At 41.3% G+C, this 19,804-nt stretch overlaps 1 protein-coding gene across 1 annotated transcript; it reads left to right on the top strand.

Annotated features, from left to right (window-relative positions):
- Nucleotides 1-211: 211 nt before the first annotated feature.
- LOC117849597 (DNA mismatch repair protein MSH2) lies at nt 212-9,500 on the top strand. The gene is made up of 13 exons (XM_034731202.2): nt 212-557; nt 657-706; nt 823-855; nt 1,623-2,696; nt 2,988-3,539; nt 3,615-3,725; nt 3,801-3,890; nt 3,970-4,041; nt 5,673-5,783; nt 6,417-6,543; nt 8,255-8,454; nt 8,590-8,742; nt 9,070-9,500. Exons 1-13 carry the CDS (start codon nt 503-505, stop codon nt 9,271-9,273), a joined length of 2,832 nt encoding a protein of 943 aa, XP_034587093.1. The 5' UTR covers nt 212-502; the 3' UTR covers nt 9,274-9,500.
- The last annotated feature ends 10,304 nt before the right edge of the window (nt 9,501-19,804 follow it).

Below are 19,804 nucleotides of genomic sequence, written 5' to 3'. Positions count from 1 at the left end.
GAAATAGATGAATGGTTAGGATAGTTTCTACCATGATTGAGCGATGTACCGTCGATTTTTCAATTGGTTTGTCCTAATTAAAATATAAGGGACCAAAGTCGCACCTTTAGATGTTTAAAAGATAAAAAATATTTTTTAAAAAAATTGCGTAGCAATGGAAGTACGAAGTGATAGCATGGGATAACCTGTTGAAAACCTGCTGCAAGCTCCTCTACAACCTCGGGAGCAACATTCCCCGATTTCCGCACCTCTGCACGCCCGCCGCCCGCCGCTTCGCCCCCCTCAAAACCTCCCTCTCTCGCCGCGGGAGTCCCCACCAGGCCACCACCACGCGCGCGCCTTCCCCCTCGTCTCCCGCGAAAACCCACCTTTTCCCGCCGCCCACGCGCGCATTTCTTCGAGCACATCGCTCGCACTCGGCACCCCGCAACGCTGCCGCCGCCACCACCACCACCACCACTACAGCCTCTGCGCTCTGGGTGAGGGATACGACAGCTTGGCGATGGATGGAGACGACTTCACGCCGGAGGGCGGCAACCTCCCGGAGCTCAAGCTAGGTCCGTCCGTCCGTTCGCCCGCGCGCGCGGCCCCCTTTTCCTGTTCGATTCGTCGGGTCACTCACTCTGTTTTCGCCTTATTCTGTTGTGGCTGGACAGATGCGAGGCAAGCACAGGGTTTCATCTCCTTCTTCAAGAGGCTGCCGCAGGTGCGCCTCTCTCGATTTCTCCTTTTTCCTAGTTTTGGGCGACTATTTTGGGATATTTTCTGTTGCATGATTTGTTTATTTCCCCTTTCTTATTTATTCTACTTTTGGTCTGGCAGGACCCCCGCGCCGTTCGTCTCTTCGATCGCAGGGTAAGTGCTTCGAGTTGATGGTGCCATACTTTCCAATACATGGCGATGTGAACCGTTTTGTTTTTCATGAGCAATACGATGTGCTAGAGAAATGGGGGAAATAGCTCTGGTAGTGTTCATTACTGTTAGGAAATATGGGCTATTGTGCTTTTTATTCACCTGGTAAGTGAACACATAGATTGCAGATGAACCATTACATAACGATGATAATGTTACTTTGTCAACTAAATTTTCTTGACAGTCCATGTATCATATGAATTGGTCTCAGCCATAATTTAGGGATTTAGTCCTAGTATGTCAGTTCCACTCATATATGTTTAAAAGTCGTAAATAACTTAAATCCAGTAATGATGAGGTTGCTAAATAGGGAGGTATTTGACATTTGGAAGCAATGCAGCATACTTTGGCTTACATACTTACATATTCCAGTGTCCAATATGATTTTTGTCCTGTTTGAAAGTGCATTTAAAGCAATGGTTAACACTTGAGAAATATTTCCTCAGAAGGGGCCAAAATGTTTAGTAACAGTAAGTTCGTGAAAACATGCAAATATAAATCCAGACTTGTTTTCTACTATCGACCTTTTTTCCTGCATTCTGTTTGCACGCCAAAGCTATCTTCATACTTCAGCAATCAGAACTGTTAAGGGATACCGTGTTCGGGCAGAGTTAAATTTAGCTGTTTTATCTTTGGGAATTTGATCCCTATGTGCACTAACCTTCCACTGTAAAATGGCATGCTATAACTAGTGCTTAAATGTGGTTCAGGATTATTACACTGCTCATGGTGAGAATGCCACGTTTATTGCAAGGACGTACTACCACACAATGTCAGCCTTGCGTCAATTAGGTAGCAGCTCTGATGGAATCTCAAGTGCTAGTGTGAGCAAGGCTATGTTTGAGACCATTGCCCGCAACATTTTATTGGAGCGGACTGACCGTACATTGGAGCTCTATGAGGGAAGTGGGTCGAGTTGGAGGTTAACAAAGTCTGGAACACCTGGAAATATTGGTAGTTTTGAAGACATTCTGTTTGCAAATAACGACATGCAAGATTCACCAGTCATTGTTGCTTTGTTTCCAGTTTTCCGGGAAGGTCAGCTGTATGTAGGGCTTAGTTTTCTGGATATGACCAACAGGAAGCTTGGGTTAGCTGAGTTCCCTGAAGATAGCCGATTCACAAATGTTGAATCAGCACTTGTTGCATTAGGTTGCAAGGAGTGTCTTCTCCCAGCGGATTGTGAAAAATCCATTGATTTGAACCCCCTTCAAGATGCCATTAGTAATTGTAATGTTCTATTGACTGAAAAAAAGAAGGTTGACTTCAAATCCAGGGATCTTGCACAAGATCTTGGTAGAATAATCAGGGGTTCTGTTGAACCTGTTCGTGACCTGCTATCTCAGTTTGACTATGCTCTTGGTGCCCTTGGAGCTCTGTTATCTTATGCCGAGTTGCTAGCAGATGATACTAACTATGGAAGTTACACAATTGAGAAGTACAATCTGAACTGCTACATGAGACTTGATTCTGCTGCGGTGCGAGCATTAAACATCACAGAAGGGAAAACTGATATGAACAAGAACTTCAGTTTGTTTGGTTTGATGAACAGAACCTGTACTGTTGGGATGGGAAAGAGATTGCTTAACAGATGGCTGAAACAACCTCTATTAGATATAAATGAAATCAATAACAGATTAGATATGGTTCAGGCTATCGTAGAAGATCCAGAGCTTCGTCAGGGACTCAGGCAACAACTTAAAAGGATATCAGATATTGATCGTCTAACACATTCTCTCCGAAAGAAATCAGCTAATCTGCAGCCTGTTGTTAAGCTTTACCAGGTTTTTGCTTCAACCTACTGTTACTTCTGTTAATGGCATGCAAAGATGATTGTTTGGCTGAAAATGTATTAGGAAATAAATTTAATACAGTAATATTGAGTAATATTGGTTTATTAGCTGTTAGTATAAGGCTATTAATATGTAATGAAAGGAGTGCACTGAACCTTTGTAGTACTTGTTGCTCTGTATTTGCGCATAGCCTTGCAGGAACCTTTCTTAAGCAAGGGCAACACCTTCTAAGATCATTCCTTTTACCACAATTTTTTAACCCTTTTGCTCATTGGTTTGCAGTCTTGTTCCAGAATCTCATACGTCAAGGGTGTTCTTCAGCAATACAATGGCCAATTTTCCACATTGATAAAGACAAAGTTTCTTGACCCATTGGAAGAATGGATGACAGAGAATCGATTTGGTAGGTTTGCTTCTCTTGTTGAGACAGCTATTGACCTTGATCAGCTGGACAATGGAGAGTACAGAATATCTCCATTATATTCTTCTGACTTAGCTGTGCTGAAGGATGAGCTTTCTGTTGTTGAAGATCACATAAATAATGTGCACATTCATACAGCTAGTGATCTGGATCTTTCTGTTGATAAGCATCTGAAGCTAGAAAAAGGACCATTTGGACATGTGTTCAGAATCTCAAAGAAAGAGGAGCAGAAAGTCAGGAAGAAACTCACTAGCAACTACATAATCATAGAAACTCGTAAAGATGGTGTGAAGTTCACTAGTCCGAAGCTGAAAAAGCTAGGTGATCAATACCAGGCACTGCTTAGTGAGTACACAAGTTGTCAGAAAAAGGTTGTTGATGATGTAGTGAGGGTTTCAGGCACCTTCTCAGAGGTACACTATAAATTCTATTACCTTCAGAATTTTTTCTTTCTACATGATTGTGATAAATTTCAATTCTTGGTGCAGGTATTTGAAAATTTTGCTGCGGTTCTGTCAGAGTTGGATGTTTTACAAAGTTTTGCTGATTTGGCAACTAGTTGCCCAGTTCCTTATGTAAGGCCAGACATTACAGCATCGGTAAGAAACACTTTCTAAAACCCTGTGAAAAGGAGAAGTTTCAAATGCAGATCTAATCTTGAGAACATAATACAGGATGAAGGAGATATTATTCTACAAGGTAGCAGACATCCTTGTCTGGAAGCACAAGATGGCGTTAACTTTATACCCAATGATTGCACTCTGGTATGTATCGTGTGATATGATATATGCGATAACAGCACTTGGTCAGTGAAATTAGTGATGCTTCAATTGCTTTAAACAGGTAAGAGGGAAAAGTTGGTTTCAGATCATCACTGGGCCAAACATGGGAGGAAAATCCACGTTTATAAGACAGGTTAGATTTGTAGTTCCATGATAAAATTCATGACGACCCATTCAAGGAATTTATTGATAAATGTTATGGATTCATGTATAGGAAACATGGCCTGTCCAGTACTGCATGATACTAGCTCTGTTCATAAATGTATGGCGTTTTAGAATGCGTGCAATCAAACTTCTCTAGCTCTGGCCGTTGATTTTGAGTAAAGCTATCTGTATTGATCATTTGAAAATAGTGTCACTGAATCTGTGTGTAAGATACTTTCATGATATAGTAATTTTTATAAATCTTTTTTATCATATTTGTGTAAGAAGTCATGGTCAAATTTGCACATTGGTGACTGTCGATATCCAAAACATCATACATTTACAAACATAAGGATAATATGAAAAATATCTTTCATTGTGGATGTTAATATAACAAGGACGGTACTTGTTGCATTATGTACTGGTTCATAGGAGTGGTCGGCACCAGAATACTCTAAAATGCTATTTAATTTCACAACATTATTCAATCTATGTTTACAATTTAAATAGCAGACCAACATTCTTCAGGAGGGAAAAAACGGCAGGCGAATAAGTTCTTGGATTATTGGTCTCTACTGTTATAATAATCTAATTACCGTAATTCTTTCTATGAAAATAATTATGTAGACACCTTCATCTCTGTGAATATGCATTACATTATATTGGCAGAGAATGGGGATCATGTGAGATGATAAGCCAGTTTAGGCACATTTATTTATAAAGCCTAGTAATTGAGAAGGGTTACTATGACCAATCATGCATGAATAAGAGTGAATAATTTAGCATTTCTTGTCAGTTGTGCAAAATTTACATATAGTTATTTACTAATTTTAGTAGAGCATTTAGTTCTGTTTCCACTAAAACAAGGTGCACAAAACATTTGTGCACTTTAATGTATAGATACATAATTTATTGATACATGCATCCACATCTTGATGTGTTGTTCCATTCTTATAACCATATTTATTGAGCTACCAACTGTTAGTGATGATTATTTTACCACGTCCACCCTACATGCATGACGGATGCATTACAATGCAACACAATAACAATGTGCTGGTGTGCTTCACGCCTTATGCCATCCGTGTTCCTGTTTTAGGATAGCCATGTGAGGTGACTTATTGAGTAGTTCTACTCATACATATTTGATCCAAGAACTTGTCACAGCTTCTTGTAGGAGATGGATTGCCCAGAACTTAAATTCTTCATAACTGCTAAAGAAGGGTTTCGCTAGGACCTCAGCTATTTAAAATGCTGTTGGTACAAATTTTGTTATGTGAGCCTGTGTCTGTGACTCCTCTTGATTAGCACTTTTTGAAGAATCGATGCTAAACCAGATCTGTTATCCTAAGAATACAATAAATTAAAAAGTGTGAGCATTATTCTGTAACTCCTTGATCTGTGCATTTTGGTTAATCAAACACAAACCAGTTTGATTCTGCTGGAGTACATTTGGGCATGTTCAAACATATAATTTGAATTTCCTTCAATTTCTCATAGCTCCTCGATCTTCTTTCTTGGACGTGGGCTACTGAAATCTAATTTATGTTGTTTCAAATATATAATTTGAAGAAACTAATAATACCTTTTACTGCTTCATTACTTTTCATATGGAACCAGGTTGGTGTAAACGTCCTGATGGCACAAGTTGGTTCATTTGTTCCTTGCAATGAAGCAAGTGTTAGTGTGAGAGATTGTATTTTTGCTCGTGTTGGTGCTGGTGATTGTCAAGTAAGCTGGTTTTGTTGTCAAAATATTTTGTTATTTTAATTTCTATATTGGAAATGCTTTTGGTTCTTATTTAAACTTCTGTTGCAACTTGCAATTTCTCATACTGTACAGCTTTACATTATATTCTCTTGCCTTAGCTACTCATAGTCATACAAATGTAGCAAATCAAAGATGCACATGAGCAGGAAACATGATAACATAAACTAGAAGAGTAGCACCTTTGCTTATCAATCAAGTTTATTTTTTCTGAAGACTAAAAATTGTACAAATTATTTTTCTTAGCCAAGGAGCTGAAGCCACAACCTTATCTACAGTCGTCTGCAACTATCAATTCGTAGTCATCATGTTTCGTACGAATATCCCTAGCGTATAAGGGCTAGTGATGGAAGGGATTCTCAATACTTTCTTCCTCTAAATCTCTTGATCCTAATTAAAATGTGAATATTCACCTGGCACATTAGAGCATATACAAATCCTTATATGCCATTTGTGTAAAATTTCTTTTTTATTTAAATTAAATGGATAATAATGGCAGGGTCTGTTCTTATAGGAATACTTTTGAGCAAGCGTTAAAATTTATATACTTCTGCAAAATATAATGTTGCAAACTGTTATTTTTACATTTTTTGACAGCTTCATGGTGTATCAACCTTTATGCAAGAGATGCTTGAAACAGCATCCATCCTGAAAGGCGCCTCTGATAAGTCTCTTATAATTATTGATGAGCTGGGACGTGGAACTTCCACATATGATGGATTTGGTCAGTGTTGTAAACCTTTCATGTTTTTCTCTTTCAAGTTTGATAATCATCTTTGGTTTTGTTTCTTTTTTGCATGCGCAAAGTTTCATCTGCATTATTTCTAAGCTATATCGACTTTTACTTTCAAATTTTTGAGGGCCTGTGTCTGCTCCTGATGTTAGTAATAGATTTGAAGCAGGCAATCCACATACTTATAAGGTTGTTGTACTAGCATTGTATATTTTACACTTAGTATTTTCTTAGAACCAGTGGTGGAACCAGGAAATTATTATGAGGGGGGGGGGGGGGGGGGCAGACAAACTCGATCAATATTTCACAATGTAGACCACCAATAGCTATAAAAATAATTGTATATATATGCTTAACTTTCGTTTCATATGTGTTTATTAAGGGTTTAGAAGATAAAAAAGATTTTCCGTTTTAATAAGATACAATAAAATTTTACATGAACAAACATTTTCTTTGTAAAAACCAGGATCAAAACACCAGTAAAGAATTGATGCTCTTTAAAGAAGAATCAATAAACAAACCCTCTCCCTGTGTAGCTGATTCACTAACTGCAACAAGAAAAAAAAAACAAACAGAAAGAAGACTAGGGATTATAATTGCCTATTGTGTAGCCGATCAACCTTCTGCTATGCCATGGGGTCGTGCCGTGTGTGCATTGCACCAGCGCAATCGTGGCTCGGGGTCAGGTGACAGCTGTCTTGCGTAGCTCTGGCAGTATCCTAGTGACCAGCGTTCCTGTCCATTGTTGCTTCAATCGGCAGCTCTGATTCCTGTCGTGTGGTTCACCTAAGTTGACTAATTTGCCTATGGATGAAGTTAAAGTCGTCTAATTCATTCTGTGCGGCTATATGTATCTGCTTGTACTCTTGGCCGAATGGGAATAGGCGACTTGGATGTGTAGAGTCATCAACTGCACAAGGGGGGTCTCGAAAAATTTATAGACGTTAGGGGGTGCCCTGGCCCCTGCTGGCACCCCCCTGGTTCCGCCACTGGTTAGAACATGTCTTAGACAAAAAGTACTAGTATTTCCTTGTACCCTTCCTTGTGCTTGATGTTAGTGTAACATTTACCGAAGGCACTGGTTAGTGGTGTTAATCAGTCCCACCAGCCTGATTTGGGAAAGTAAAATTTCTGTATTCCTTTTAAATTATTTTGAATTAAAACGTAGAACAAAGAATGTTTTTATGGTTGGCGTTTTTTCTGGTTATGAAAAGTGCTGAAAATTTGAATTTAGTCTTTTTGTTTGAAAGCTATACAGCGGGGGAGACCCCCACTGATGAAATTTTTTTTGAATTTAGTCATCAATCAATGGAGCTTTGCTTGGAATGAAGCTCCTGTACAGTTAAACGTAAAGAATCGTTTGTGGGCAAAAAATTGTATTTGCTAATTGCTCCTCTCAATGCTCGGCTATGGTTGATTTTGGATGGAGTTAACCTGAGCTGTCCTCTCAAAGTTTGTTGCATCCATTTTTGTCTGTAATTATCAATATGCAAAATCTATTTGTTATCAGACACATCACTGGATGAAACATACCTATTACCATTTCTAAATTAAGTATCCATTTCTACAAGGATTTCCCTTTTCACACTCCAATGGAGATACTAGTTAATCAGCTATGGTTACCTAATGCTGCAATATGCTCAGACTTCCAGAAAAATGGAACTTCTAATTCTTATGGGATTGATATATTATTTTTTATCAGGTCTCGCATGGGCTATCTGTGAGCATCTAGTGGAAGTGACTCGAGCACCTACCTTGTTTGCAACCCATTTCCATGAATTAACTGCATTAGCACAGAGAAATGATGATGAGCATCAACAAGTTTCTGATATCGGAATTTCAAATTATCACGTGGGTGCTCACATAGACCCATCAAGTCGGAAGTTAACTATGCTCTACAAGGTATCTCATGATGTGAAATTCTGAACCACATCTAAACTTCCCTTTTTTAGTTTACAGAAGCAAGTCAGCATTAGTTGTGTGAAATGATGCCTCGACAGATATTCTTCTTACAATATTTTTCAATTTATGTTGTAGGTTGAACCTGGGGCATGTGACCAAAGTTTTGGTATTCACGTTGCAGAATTTGCTAATTTTCCAGAAGCTGTTATTGCTCTTGCAAAAAGCAAAGCATCAGAGTTAGAAGACTTTTCTACTACACCCACCTTTTCTGATGATTCGATAGACGAGGTATCTACAACTAAGAAATTCAAAATAAATGCTATAGGTATCAATAACTAAAAAAAATTCAAAATAAATGCTATAGATTCGATAACAAATAAAATGACCTGCTTCTTCCTATGTGAGTGATCTTAGCATAAAGAAACGAACATAGGAGTCAGAATTCTCGCATTACTAAATTTTTGGAGTTCCTATGGCTGTTTCTGCAAATAGGGTAAAATAATTACTTCTATCGGCTGCTTAATTCATGGGAGCTTCGGTTTGCATGGGGTATCCTACCCATACTGTGCTGAAACTCGAACCTCTTCCTAACCTAGCAAGTGTTGTCCCATGCAGGTTGGGTCAAAGCGCAAGAGGGTATTTAGCCCAGATGACGTGACCAGAGGGGCTGCTCGGGCTCAGCTTTTCCTGGAGGAACTCGCAGCATTGCCTATAGATGAGATGGATCAGAGCAAGGCCATGGAGATGGCTGCCAAACTGAAAGTTGACATGCAGAAAGATGCAGCTGGCAATCCTTGGCTTCAGCAGTTACTGAGGTGAATTGATCTGTGTGGACAGGAATTTTGTAAGGTAAACCGTTAGAGAATTATGCTGATGCTAGGATCTTCTGATCCATTTTGTTAATATGCATTGGTGAACATCGTTCTCTAGGCTTAACTGAACAAGTGGTAGGCTATGCAAAACGATCCTGCGCAGTGCAGTAAGCGAAAAACCATGTGTACATATGGTGGTAATGCGACTCCTTGCTGAATGCTGATCGGCTGCAATTACTCTGTTTTGTCTTTCTGATTGGCTGATTGCATGGCATTGTGCACATGACAGCGGTAACTTGCTCCTGCTGTTCAACTCTCGTGGAAGCTTGAAATTACTGCAAGAATTTTTCTGACTTATTGCTCCTGTTGATGCTTGCTGGGCAAAATGGGCCGGCAATAGTATTGTGGACTCTCGGGGCCCAGCTAGACTTATGGCGCCTGTTGATGCTTGTTGGGCAAAAGGTAAATGCAGATGACTCCATTGCCCACACATAAATATTTAATAAAACCCTCCTATTTCTAACAAATCATAAAATTGCTTTATAGAATTTCAGAAAATGTGTCACAGGCAACAATTTTGGACCAATAAGAATATATGCTATTGCAATACCTCCGTCCTTTTGCAATAACAAAGTAGCAAGTTACCGTGACAGGCAGATATGTTAATGTTTTGTTTTGGCCAAAGTGTTCTGGCCAAAGTACCGTGATAGTGGTGACGATCAAAATTGGCGGACCTGGTCAGACTGGTACCAAACCGGTTTGGGTGAAGTGCTCAAAATGCAAATTGAACTTTACCATTACGTAGCTCTCATCGAGTAGATCAAAATGCATACATAGAATGTCCGATTTATAGTTCGGATGAGGAAGTTATGGCTTCAGAAAGTTCCACACCTTGTCTGTGTAGTTCAAGTTAGGAGGTGTATTTTGATATGAAATTTGGAAGTGTTTCGACTCTTACTAGGCCAAGACCTCCCCTCTCTATAAATATAAAGGGCCACAGCTGATCGAGAAGAATCCAGTAGATCAAACACAAATACATCTACTATTTTTATCCTTTTCCTTTTTCTCTTTTCCCTGCCTTTTCCAATCCTGTCTTGTTGTTCTTACTTCGTCCTCTACGGCATCTGAGGACGTTCTAGGTAGCCTACCAACCCTAGAACAACCTAAGGTTCTAGGGTCCATTTTTGACATTCTACATATGAATGGAAACATTAGAAGATATACTTTCCAATGGCTTTGGTCTCAAGTCAAATTTCCTTCTGAAACAACGGTAATCGTCAAAACAAGTGGACGTACAAAATCTACCAAGATGTTGCATCACATTTTACTAGGCTACAGGTCTCGTAATTCATGGGGACGGCCTAGGGTCACTTTGCCTGTGCCCCCACTAGTAGGAGCACGACCCAAGGGTGCCCTAGGTCATCCATCCCCTTGGCCTCCACCCCTTACCTAGACGCTTGGGTTTTGCTTAGATTAATCTGTCTTTGAACAATTTCGTTGTTTTATCAGTTTGTGAGGCCTCAACTCATGTGCTCCATATTATTAGCAATATTCAGATTGCATCTACCTTGTTCTTGCTTGTGTTCTTCGATTCGTAGGCAGGGATTAACCTTTATGGCTAGGTTAATCGGGTTATGCACGGTTGATAATAACCAAAGGAGAAGTGGTGCTTTGATTGCAGGGTTCGGATCTTACTAGTAAGAAAGCTGGATCGAGTGTGTTGATACTCCACCAAATCAAGAGTTATCCTCACCTTATCTTTAGCATTAATGGTCGTATCTAAGCATGTCATGTCCTCATCAGCAGCTCACCCCTCCATATTCATTCCTGCCATGACCTCCACCATTCCTACTACGCCCCTTCCCATCCCACGCCATCCTTGTCATCTATCTCATCCTCATTTACGGAGCTTGTGAAACCCCCTTTCTGGATGATCTCAACACCATCATGTCCCCCCTCCAGCTGATTCAGGTTAACAATTTCTATGTCAATTGTCATGTTGTCACTTTCCTCGTACATCACTTCCACTTCTTCAGAACCCCCCTTCCCACAACCATGATCACATCACTAAAAGAAATCTTCTTGTATATGATGAAAATTTTATGATATATTTGTTCTCGTCATAGATCTATAATGTCTTTGGCTGAAAACGTCATAAAATTTTACATCCGAGCAAATTTAGTGACAAGGTTATGGAACGTCATAAAAGTTGCCACTCAACCTAAAAAGAAAACGTCACTCGCTGTTACATGGTGGTTTTGTGATGATATAAGATCCACAAAAACGTCATAAACCAACCATGGCCCCACATGTAAGCATTTGTTGAAAAATAAGGTGTGCGAAAAGGTCATAAACCGAGAGGGATTCTGATGCAAGCATGACTTGACAAATAAGGTGTTCCGATTCGTCATAAAATCTAATAGGGTCCCACAACTCAGTCTAAAATAAAAAAGAAAGAAAAATAAAAAGGTAAGAGTGTCCGAGGCAGGGGTCGAACCTATGACCTTGATTCTGATGAGTTAGTACTACCACTGAGACATGATGCAGTTTATGGTTTTTGAAAAAGGAAGTATATTTATATTACAGTTCTAATAAGTGTGGTCCACTTTCCAGTTGCAGGCTAAAGCAACGGGTATATCTGCAACGACGTACACTGCAAGGGGCTCGCCGGTACGCTCCTATTGAATGTGGTAAAGACTTGAGCCTAGAGGCGTTGGTGCGTAGATCTGCAACGGGCAACGGGAATGGCACATCCTAGTAGTGAAGGGAGGAGTAGGAGCTACGATCAGGTCAGTCCCCTATTTGGTGCCGTTACTTTCCCCTTTTGTCAGGAGGAAGGGGATTTTCTGGAATTGGGGATTTGGGTTGAAGGCAGTAGATTCTGATTTCGTCCTACCCTTAGGTTTGCATTCTGATTGGTGTTAGAAGTTGATAGGCTATAGTTTATGAAGTGCAAAACTAAACTTTGATTTCAAGTTACAATGACTTTTTTGAAGATTCCGAGTATTCCATCATCCTCTTCCGTTGGTCGCTATTGTTCGGAGACATCTTCCTGCGACACTACCCGTTGGCATTCTGAAAACAAGTGCGATCACGAGTTGAGAGCTGTGGTGAAGTATTCATGGACCTTTCTCAACCCTAACCGTTGGTTGATGCTTGGTGGCAAGGCTAATTACGTAGATGGTTCAGAGGTGGGATGGTGCTTTTATATTTTGGTAGCTAATGGTACTTAGAGTGAAAGTACCATAGGATTGCCTTATGATTCTAAACATTTTACTGATGATGTATTTTGGAAGTGTCACTTTGGTTATGTTACCTTATGTTTCTGAACATTGTGCTCATGATATATTGTCCCTTTGCCAATCTCATTGCAATGAAACCATGGATGAAACTCTGGGTCTACTTGGTTGTCTTGCCCAAGCTTGCCCGATATCCTCGCTTGCCAAGACCTGGCAAGGCAAGCTTTACTACTTAGGGACAACAAAACTTTTTCATTGCCACGTGTAATGGTGGAGCCAACAGATAATAGGTGAGCAAAAATTGACAAGCCTCAAGGTTTTGAATACATGCCAAGGGCTATGCGGCAGTTGCTATCCACCACTGTGCTGCTCAAATGTTTTCGACTAACTCCACACTCATACAGGCAAGTGGTTTCACTTTTCCCTGAAAAAGGATAGAACATTTTAGTCTGGCCTATTCACTTTTTCGATAATGTAATTTCCGTCTAACCTTTCTAAGAATCGTAACGAATTCTTATTTTAACCCCAAAATCAACGTGGCAACTGTCCATGTTCTGGCGATGGTTGTTTTAGGAGGTGAAGGAGCGGTGGTTTTGTTATAAATGTGATAGCCCTCCACTTCTTCTTTAGCCGGCCTCTTTGATCAAATTAATTTCTATGTGCTTTTTAGGATCATCGACATGGCTGCTCCACCTCCGATGCTGGTCACCACCGTCTCTATGCCCGTGGTGCAACATCTTGATCTCCGGGAGGGTGAGGTCGACCGGGGGGTGGCGGCGGCTTATGTCACCGAGCAACACTAGTACGATCATTGGTACACTACATTAGTCTGCATTGGCACTTCGCTGGGCCATAATAACATTTGCTTGGCGAACAATGACACCTCCCTACATGTCTTCGCCGTGATTCCATCCTCCCAGGATGTTGACTGGCGTCATGGACGTAGATGGCAGTGGTGAACGAGGTCGTCATCTTTCACCGTGTGACCCGCTTCAACCTCTTCAAGACCCGCAACTGGGAGGGCCTGGGAAACTCTAGGGAGATTAATTAGATCATTTATCTTTACTATGCTATTAATTAGTAACTTTAGATATCATTGGAACATGGGTGTTCTTTTGTTTGTAAGATCAATCCCCTTTTTTCCTGCTCTGTGAATCTTTAGGGAAATCCCATGTTTTCTAGTACGAAGATCAATCCCCTGTTTTCCGGCTTGGTTTGCTCTATTTCATCTCCCTCACCCTTTTTCTCTTCCTTAGTTCCCATGTAGACTTGGTTCCTCGCACTTGAAACCAATTTCTAGTCTCAAGGGGTGGTTCTCCTGCTCACAAACCCCGAGAGGCCAAGATGGATCGAATTTAATATGATTTGTAGTTGGAATGATGCACTGATTTTTGGAGAGGTTGAAAATGAATATGGGATTAATATTAACAAATAATGTGATCCTACTTGGCTGTCTCTCAAAAGCAAGGAAATCCTTCTGCTAGGGACAGAGTAAATATGGGATGAATATTATAACAAGTAAAGGATAAAACATTTTAGTCCGACCTATTCACTTGTTTGACAACGGATCATACATCTCTACCTCACCAAGAATCGCAACCGTCTTTGGTCTTGTGCAAAATGTATTCGCAGAATTTGTAACGAATTCTAATTTGTACCCGAGGACTAACGTGGCAACCGTCCATGTTCCAACGTTGTGTAATGTCACATCGTCTAGTGCCGATTGTTTTGGGAGGCTTGCCGGCGAAGGTGCGGTGGTGCCTCCACTTCTTCTCCAGTCAGCCTCAAGCGCAAGAAAACCCTTCTGCTAGGGATAGAGAGCCATGTCAACACATGTCGGGTTCAGTGTGCCTACAAGATGAGGCATGTTGACACTCATTATTGGCACACTTTTAGTGCTATTTAACTAGTGTTTTCATGCATATTCTTGTACTAACCCGCCACTTGGCACTTGAAATAACCCCATTATTGTATATGTGTTGTATTTTGGAGCATATTGTGTTTTCAATGGAAATATGATATAATCAGGGGGTTTTCATAAAGAGCTTAATGGATATTTCGACATGGATCGTCGAGGGAAGCCTACATGAGGAAGGAGAGGACCAGGAGGGCCAGAAAGGGCCTAGGACGATCAGCCTAGGACCCTACAAGCCGATCAACCTAGCCTATTCCAGGGCCTGGTTGAGCTCCCGTTTCTTCAGCGTGAAGTCCACGACATATCTAGGGTTTTTCCACCAACCATCGACCTAGAGCCGCCTTCTATGAAGGATGATAAATATCCCCTCCTGGATTACAAGGAAAAGGAGTTGGAGAAGAGAGGAAACACCACGCAAACATCATCCACCGCTGCCACAAGGTCGTCACGCGAAGCGCAGTACTAGAGGAGACAAAAACCTCTCAAGCTGATTGGCTTGGAGGTGCCCAGGCCGATCGGCTTGAGGCTTTCCCGCCCCCATTCATCATCATCTTTTTCCGAACAGCAAGAAAATCCTTGCTCACCTTGCCTACCCCCATAATGTGATCCTATTTGGCTCTCTCTCAAAAGGAAGGAAATCCTTGCTCACCTTGTCCAAATTCAAACCAATCATCTTTTTTCCAACAAAGGATCGAAAATGTTAGTCCAGCCTATTCACTTTTCGGACAAGGGATCGTACGTCTCCACCTCACAAAGAATCACAAACGTCTCCCCTACTCCAGTAAGACATGATCGACAAAGTTCGGTCTTGTACAAAATATATTCATGGAAAGTCCGACCTATTACAAGTAATACATATTTTTCCTCAAAAATTGTAACAACTTTTAATTTTTCCCTGAGGATTAACGTGGCAACCGTCCACGTTCCACATCCACGCATTCGACTATTTTGGGAGGCTTGCCGGTGAAGGAGCGGTGATTTTGTTATAGATGCGACAGACCTCCATGTCTCCTTTGGTTGCTCTAGCAATTCTTCAGCTAGCCTTAAGCGCAAGAAAATCCTTCTACATCTCCTGTTAGCGCAAGAAAACCCTACTGCATTCCTCTCATTGCAAGTACAGTGCTCTCTCCCTAGTCTCTGTATCAATTTGTATGCCCATTCGACATTTCCCATCTCTTTGATCACACTAATTTCTATGTGCATTTCAGGATCATCGAAATTGATGCCCCACCTATGCATCTGGAACTCACCGTCAACCAGGTTGTGCTGCTCCACCCTGGTGTCTGGAATGGTGTTATCGATCGTGTGGTGGTAGCTTATGTCACCGAGCAGCACCAGCACACTCCTTGGTACACTGAGTCGGTCTGCGTAGGCGCTTAGCTGGGCCATCACCATTTCAGGATGCCGAATGACAACTCCTCCAATCTTGTCTTCGCCGTTCTTCCATCCTCCCAGGATGTTGATTGCATTCATGGTCGCACCTGTCAGAGATGGAACGAGGTCGTCATCTTCGTCCATGTTAGTCGCTTCAACATCTTCGAGGCCGGTGACTGGGAGTCCCTGGGCAACCCTAGGGTGATTATGTAGATCATTTATCTTTGCAATACTATCAGCTATGAGCTCACCAGCAAAACAAAGGCATTGGAGGCCTTCCACAACCAGTAACAATGTGAAAGATGAAGAGCCGATGAGCAAAGGCATTGGGGGCACGCCTATATATTAAAGCAACATGACCGATCAACAACACAGTTGAAGGACCGGGACGGGCGACCAGCGGGGGTTGAATGGTAGCCGATTCAAATTTCCTCAATGAACCTCGGCTAAAGTCCCAAACCAATCCACAAACATCTCTTCTAGCGATATTAAGTCCCCTTAGCTATGCAGGAGCTAATGGACCTAGGAATGATGCTAGGAACCTAATTTGAGACTAGTGCAAGCAAGAAAGAACCCAAACAACTATCGAAAGAAAAAATTCGAAAACCAACACAAAAGTATGGAAAACTTCGGAAAACTCTTCGGAAAATTCCACAACTTCCGGAGAATCCGCACAAACCTTCGGAGAATCCGCACCTACGGAATTTTCCAAAAAAATTGGAATTTTTCAAAAAATCCTTCGGAGAATTCTGGATTTTCGAAAATTTTCGGAATATTTTCTAGAATATTCCGCAGGTCCAAAAAACAGCCTTGTGAGGAAGTTGGAAAATCCGAAACTCAATCACATGACCTCCAAAAATCACAAAATTTGAACCATAGACTCACAACAACATTCCAAAGCTATTCCCAAAGGCTCAATTCAAAAAGCCGAAGAATTGGTCACCAGATTCAAAAGATTTGTAGAAGGGCACAAAGAGCTCAAGAACACTCCATGAACTCAAACATGAAAATGAGTCAAATGGGGTTCAAATCCAACAAGATCATAGCCATAGCTGCACATACATGTGGCGAATGTTTGCAAAAAGGATCCTCCCAAGAAGATCAAGATTTCACCCTCGATTTTGCAAATTTGTCCAAGAACACAAGGGGATTTTCGGGAAATCTCAAAATTTGAGGTGCTCATGCATGGATTTGCTAGGGGATCATCCTAGATATTCTTGCACATGTCCTAGCACCGATTTGCTCCAAGAAAAACACCCCAAATCGCTGCCAATCGCAAAGAACGAAAAATCCCCAACAATACCTCCGAAAATACCGAAAAAGATAAAGTTCAGATTCAAACAGGATGGAACAAGATGGCACGAAATTGATCTTGGATTACTTCATAATGTCCGGTTACAAGCCAATCCTAAGCACAAACAAAGCTACGATGGAAAAAAGATCAACACAAAGATCCCTCCTCTCTCCCTTTCTCACTCTACCAAAGGCTCTCACAAACAAATGAGAAGCCCACCACCAAAACAACCAAAAGGATGGCTACCCCAACCAGCCATCTATCATATATATAGGCATCCGAAAACTGTTCAGAATGACCTGACATGAAGCACACAACTCAAATATCCTCCAGGGGTAAAATCATCCAACTTTTTTCTCATACATCGGACGGACCCGACGCCTTCACGACTTCGCTTCGCCTCAACGCAAGTTTCGCGATGGTGCCACGCATCCTCCGACTCAACGCCGTCCAGCTGCACCGGACTAGTCCCCCAGTTTTAAGGTCAAACCAGTCAAACCCTCTTGCACACCCCACATGCGTGACTCATCGCCGGTTTTGAGGTCAAACTGGTTAAACCCTCTCGCACACCCCGTATGGCGTGATTCAACCCCGGTTTTGAGGTCAAACTAGTCAAACCCTCTTGCATGTCGCACACGACGTGACTCATCGATATTGACGCGTGTCCGGCGTCCACCAAGCCTTTGATGCCTCCAAGTATTTTGCTCCCGGCTCCCGAGACACCTACTCGACTCGCCTCCATCCCATTTGACTCGACCGACGCCATCTCCATCCCGTTCGTGTACTCTTGCACTTCCGTGCACCATGTGGCTCGCCCATGACTCCACCCAGACTTCTCGGGTCCCCCAGTCCAAGCCTACTCGTGTCCTCCCTTCACAGCCCTAGTACATCGGTATGAACCTTTCTCTTAACCCTCACCTCATGCCGTCGATCGCCATGTCGCATCCTACACCTGCACATCATAAGCCAAGAGACACAACACACAAGATATGTTTTATACAAACACCGCAACACAACTCACACAACTCACACCTCCAGTTAGCCATTAGTATAATCAAGTGCATATGGAATACGAACTCTACTGGTAAAGCCTCAAATTGTCTAGTCAATCACTCAGCACAAATAGACCAAGGCACATGTGAACTTGGTCTCTTAATCCCCCCCTTGATAAGTGCATTGACGAAAGATGATTTGAAAGCAAAAGAGAACTCATTCAAGTGCCCAAACACCAAGTAAAAGCAAACACAAGGCAACTTGGTATGAGAAAGGATCATGCAAGCTCCAAACAAAAAACTCTCGGTTCCCAAAGAAGAGACAAGACTTAACACAACCGAAGAGTCAAGCAAAAGACATAAGAGCTACATGAATCCCAAACTGCCATCAAAGCCATTTCAACATTTGTCAAACACTCATCACATTCAAATCAAGGTTCATATCAACTTGATTTCTCAATCTCCCCCTTGATGAGTGTGTTGACAACATTCAAGCGCAAGAAATGGTTTGAGAGGCAAAAGCCGAAAATCTCATCCAAGTGATCAAAAGCCAAGATCAAAGTCACTTGAGATGAGAAGAGTCGTAAAAGCCAAGTTGTGAAATCAATTAGGCAAAACTCTGGTCCAAGTGATCAAAAGCCATGTAAAGGAAAATATTAAAGTCACTTGGCATGAGAAACATCACAAAGGCAAAATCAACTTAGTAAAGTATCAGTCCCCAAAGACAAAGAACACATGATCCCTCAAGAAGAGGCAGAAAGGGCTCAACACCAATCATGTGAAGATCGAAAACACTTGATCCCACAAGAAGAGGCAGAATGGGCTCAACACCAATCATGTGACGATCAAAAGCTCAAACCAAATGCCGATTCCTCAAGAAGAAGTAAAAGCTCAACACAACCAGCAAAAGAGCAAAAGAGAGGACAAAACTCACAAGCTCCCCCTGAACATATGCACTCCCCCTGAAAATGTGTCACAATGAAATGCATGCACAAGAGCAAAAGAATGCATACTCCCCCTCAAATGCAAAACTCCCCATTAAATGCAAGACTCCCCCTTAAATGCAAACATAGGATACGCATGGGAGCACAAAATGCATGCCATGAGGTATACAACATACCAAACTTCTCAAATATATCACAAAGCACTTATAAAGGCTACAAGTGAGATAATGCACAAGCAGGTAGATCATAAAGAGCAATTGCATCGCCATCAAGAGGATATTATGATATAAGCAAAAAAAATGAAGCAATTTGTCAAGTTTTGCAGTTTATAAAAGTATCACCACATGAGCAAGCACGTAGTCATGAATCACTTAAGCAAGAAGTAAACTAGGCCATCAAAGCTCATAAAAGGAAGATACAATCTCAACAAGAAATCATTGCAAACACCCACATATGCATCACAAGTCATGTTAAGGCTTGTTGAAACCATGTGCCTACTTCTTTTGGTAGACAACATGTAACAATTAAGCAAGAAAGGATATCAACATTAAGCACAATAACATGATCAATTACTGAATTTTTTTTATCATCATTTTTCATCATTCACATTAAACAAGTTACATGAAGTGCCTTTGCGACATAAAGAAGCCATGCTTCCCAAAGAAATGCATCATAGGCTAAACATTTGCAATGATACATAGATCTTTGATTCAATTGAAAAGAATATGAATTCCAAGCAAAAGCTAAACATGGAACTAGCATTTAGGCAAGAGCAATGCA

Source organism: Setaria viridis, chromosome 3, assembly GCF_005286985.2.
Source record: "Setaria viridis chromosome 3, Setaria_viridis_v4.0, whole genome shotgun sequence".
NCBI classification, from domain to species: domain Eukaryota; kingdom Viridiplantae; phylum Streptophyta; class Magnoliopsida; order Poales; family Poaceae; genus Setaria; species Setaria viridis.
This window is presented reverse-complemented; position numbering and strand designations above follow the sequence as displayed.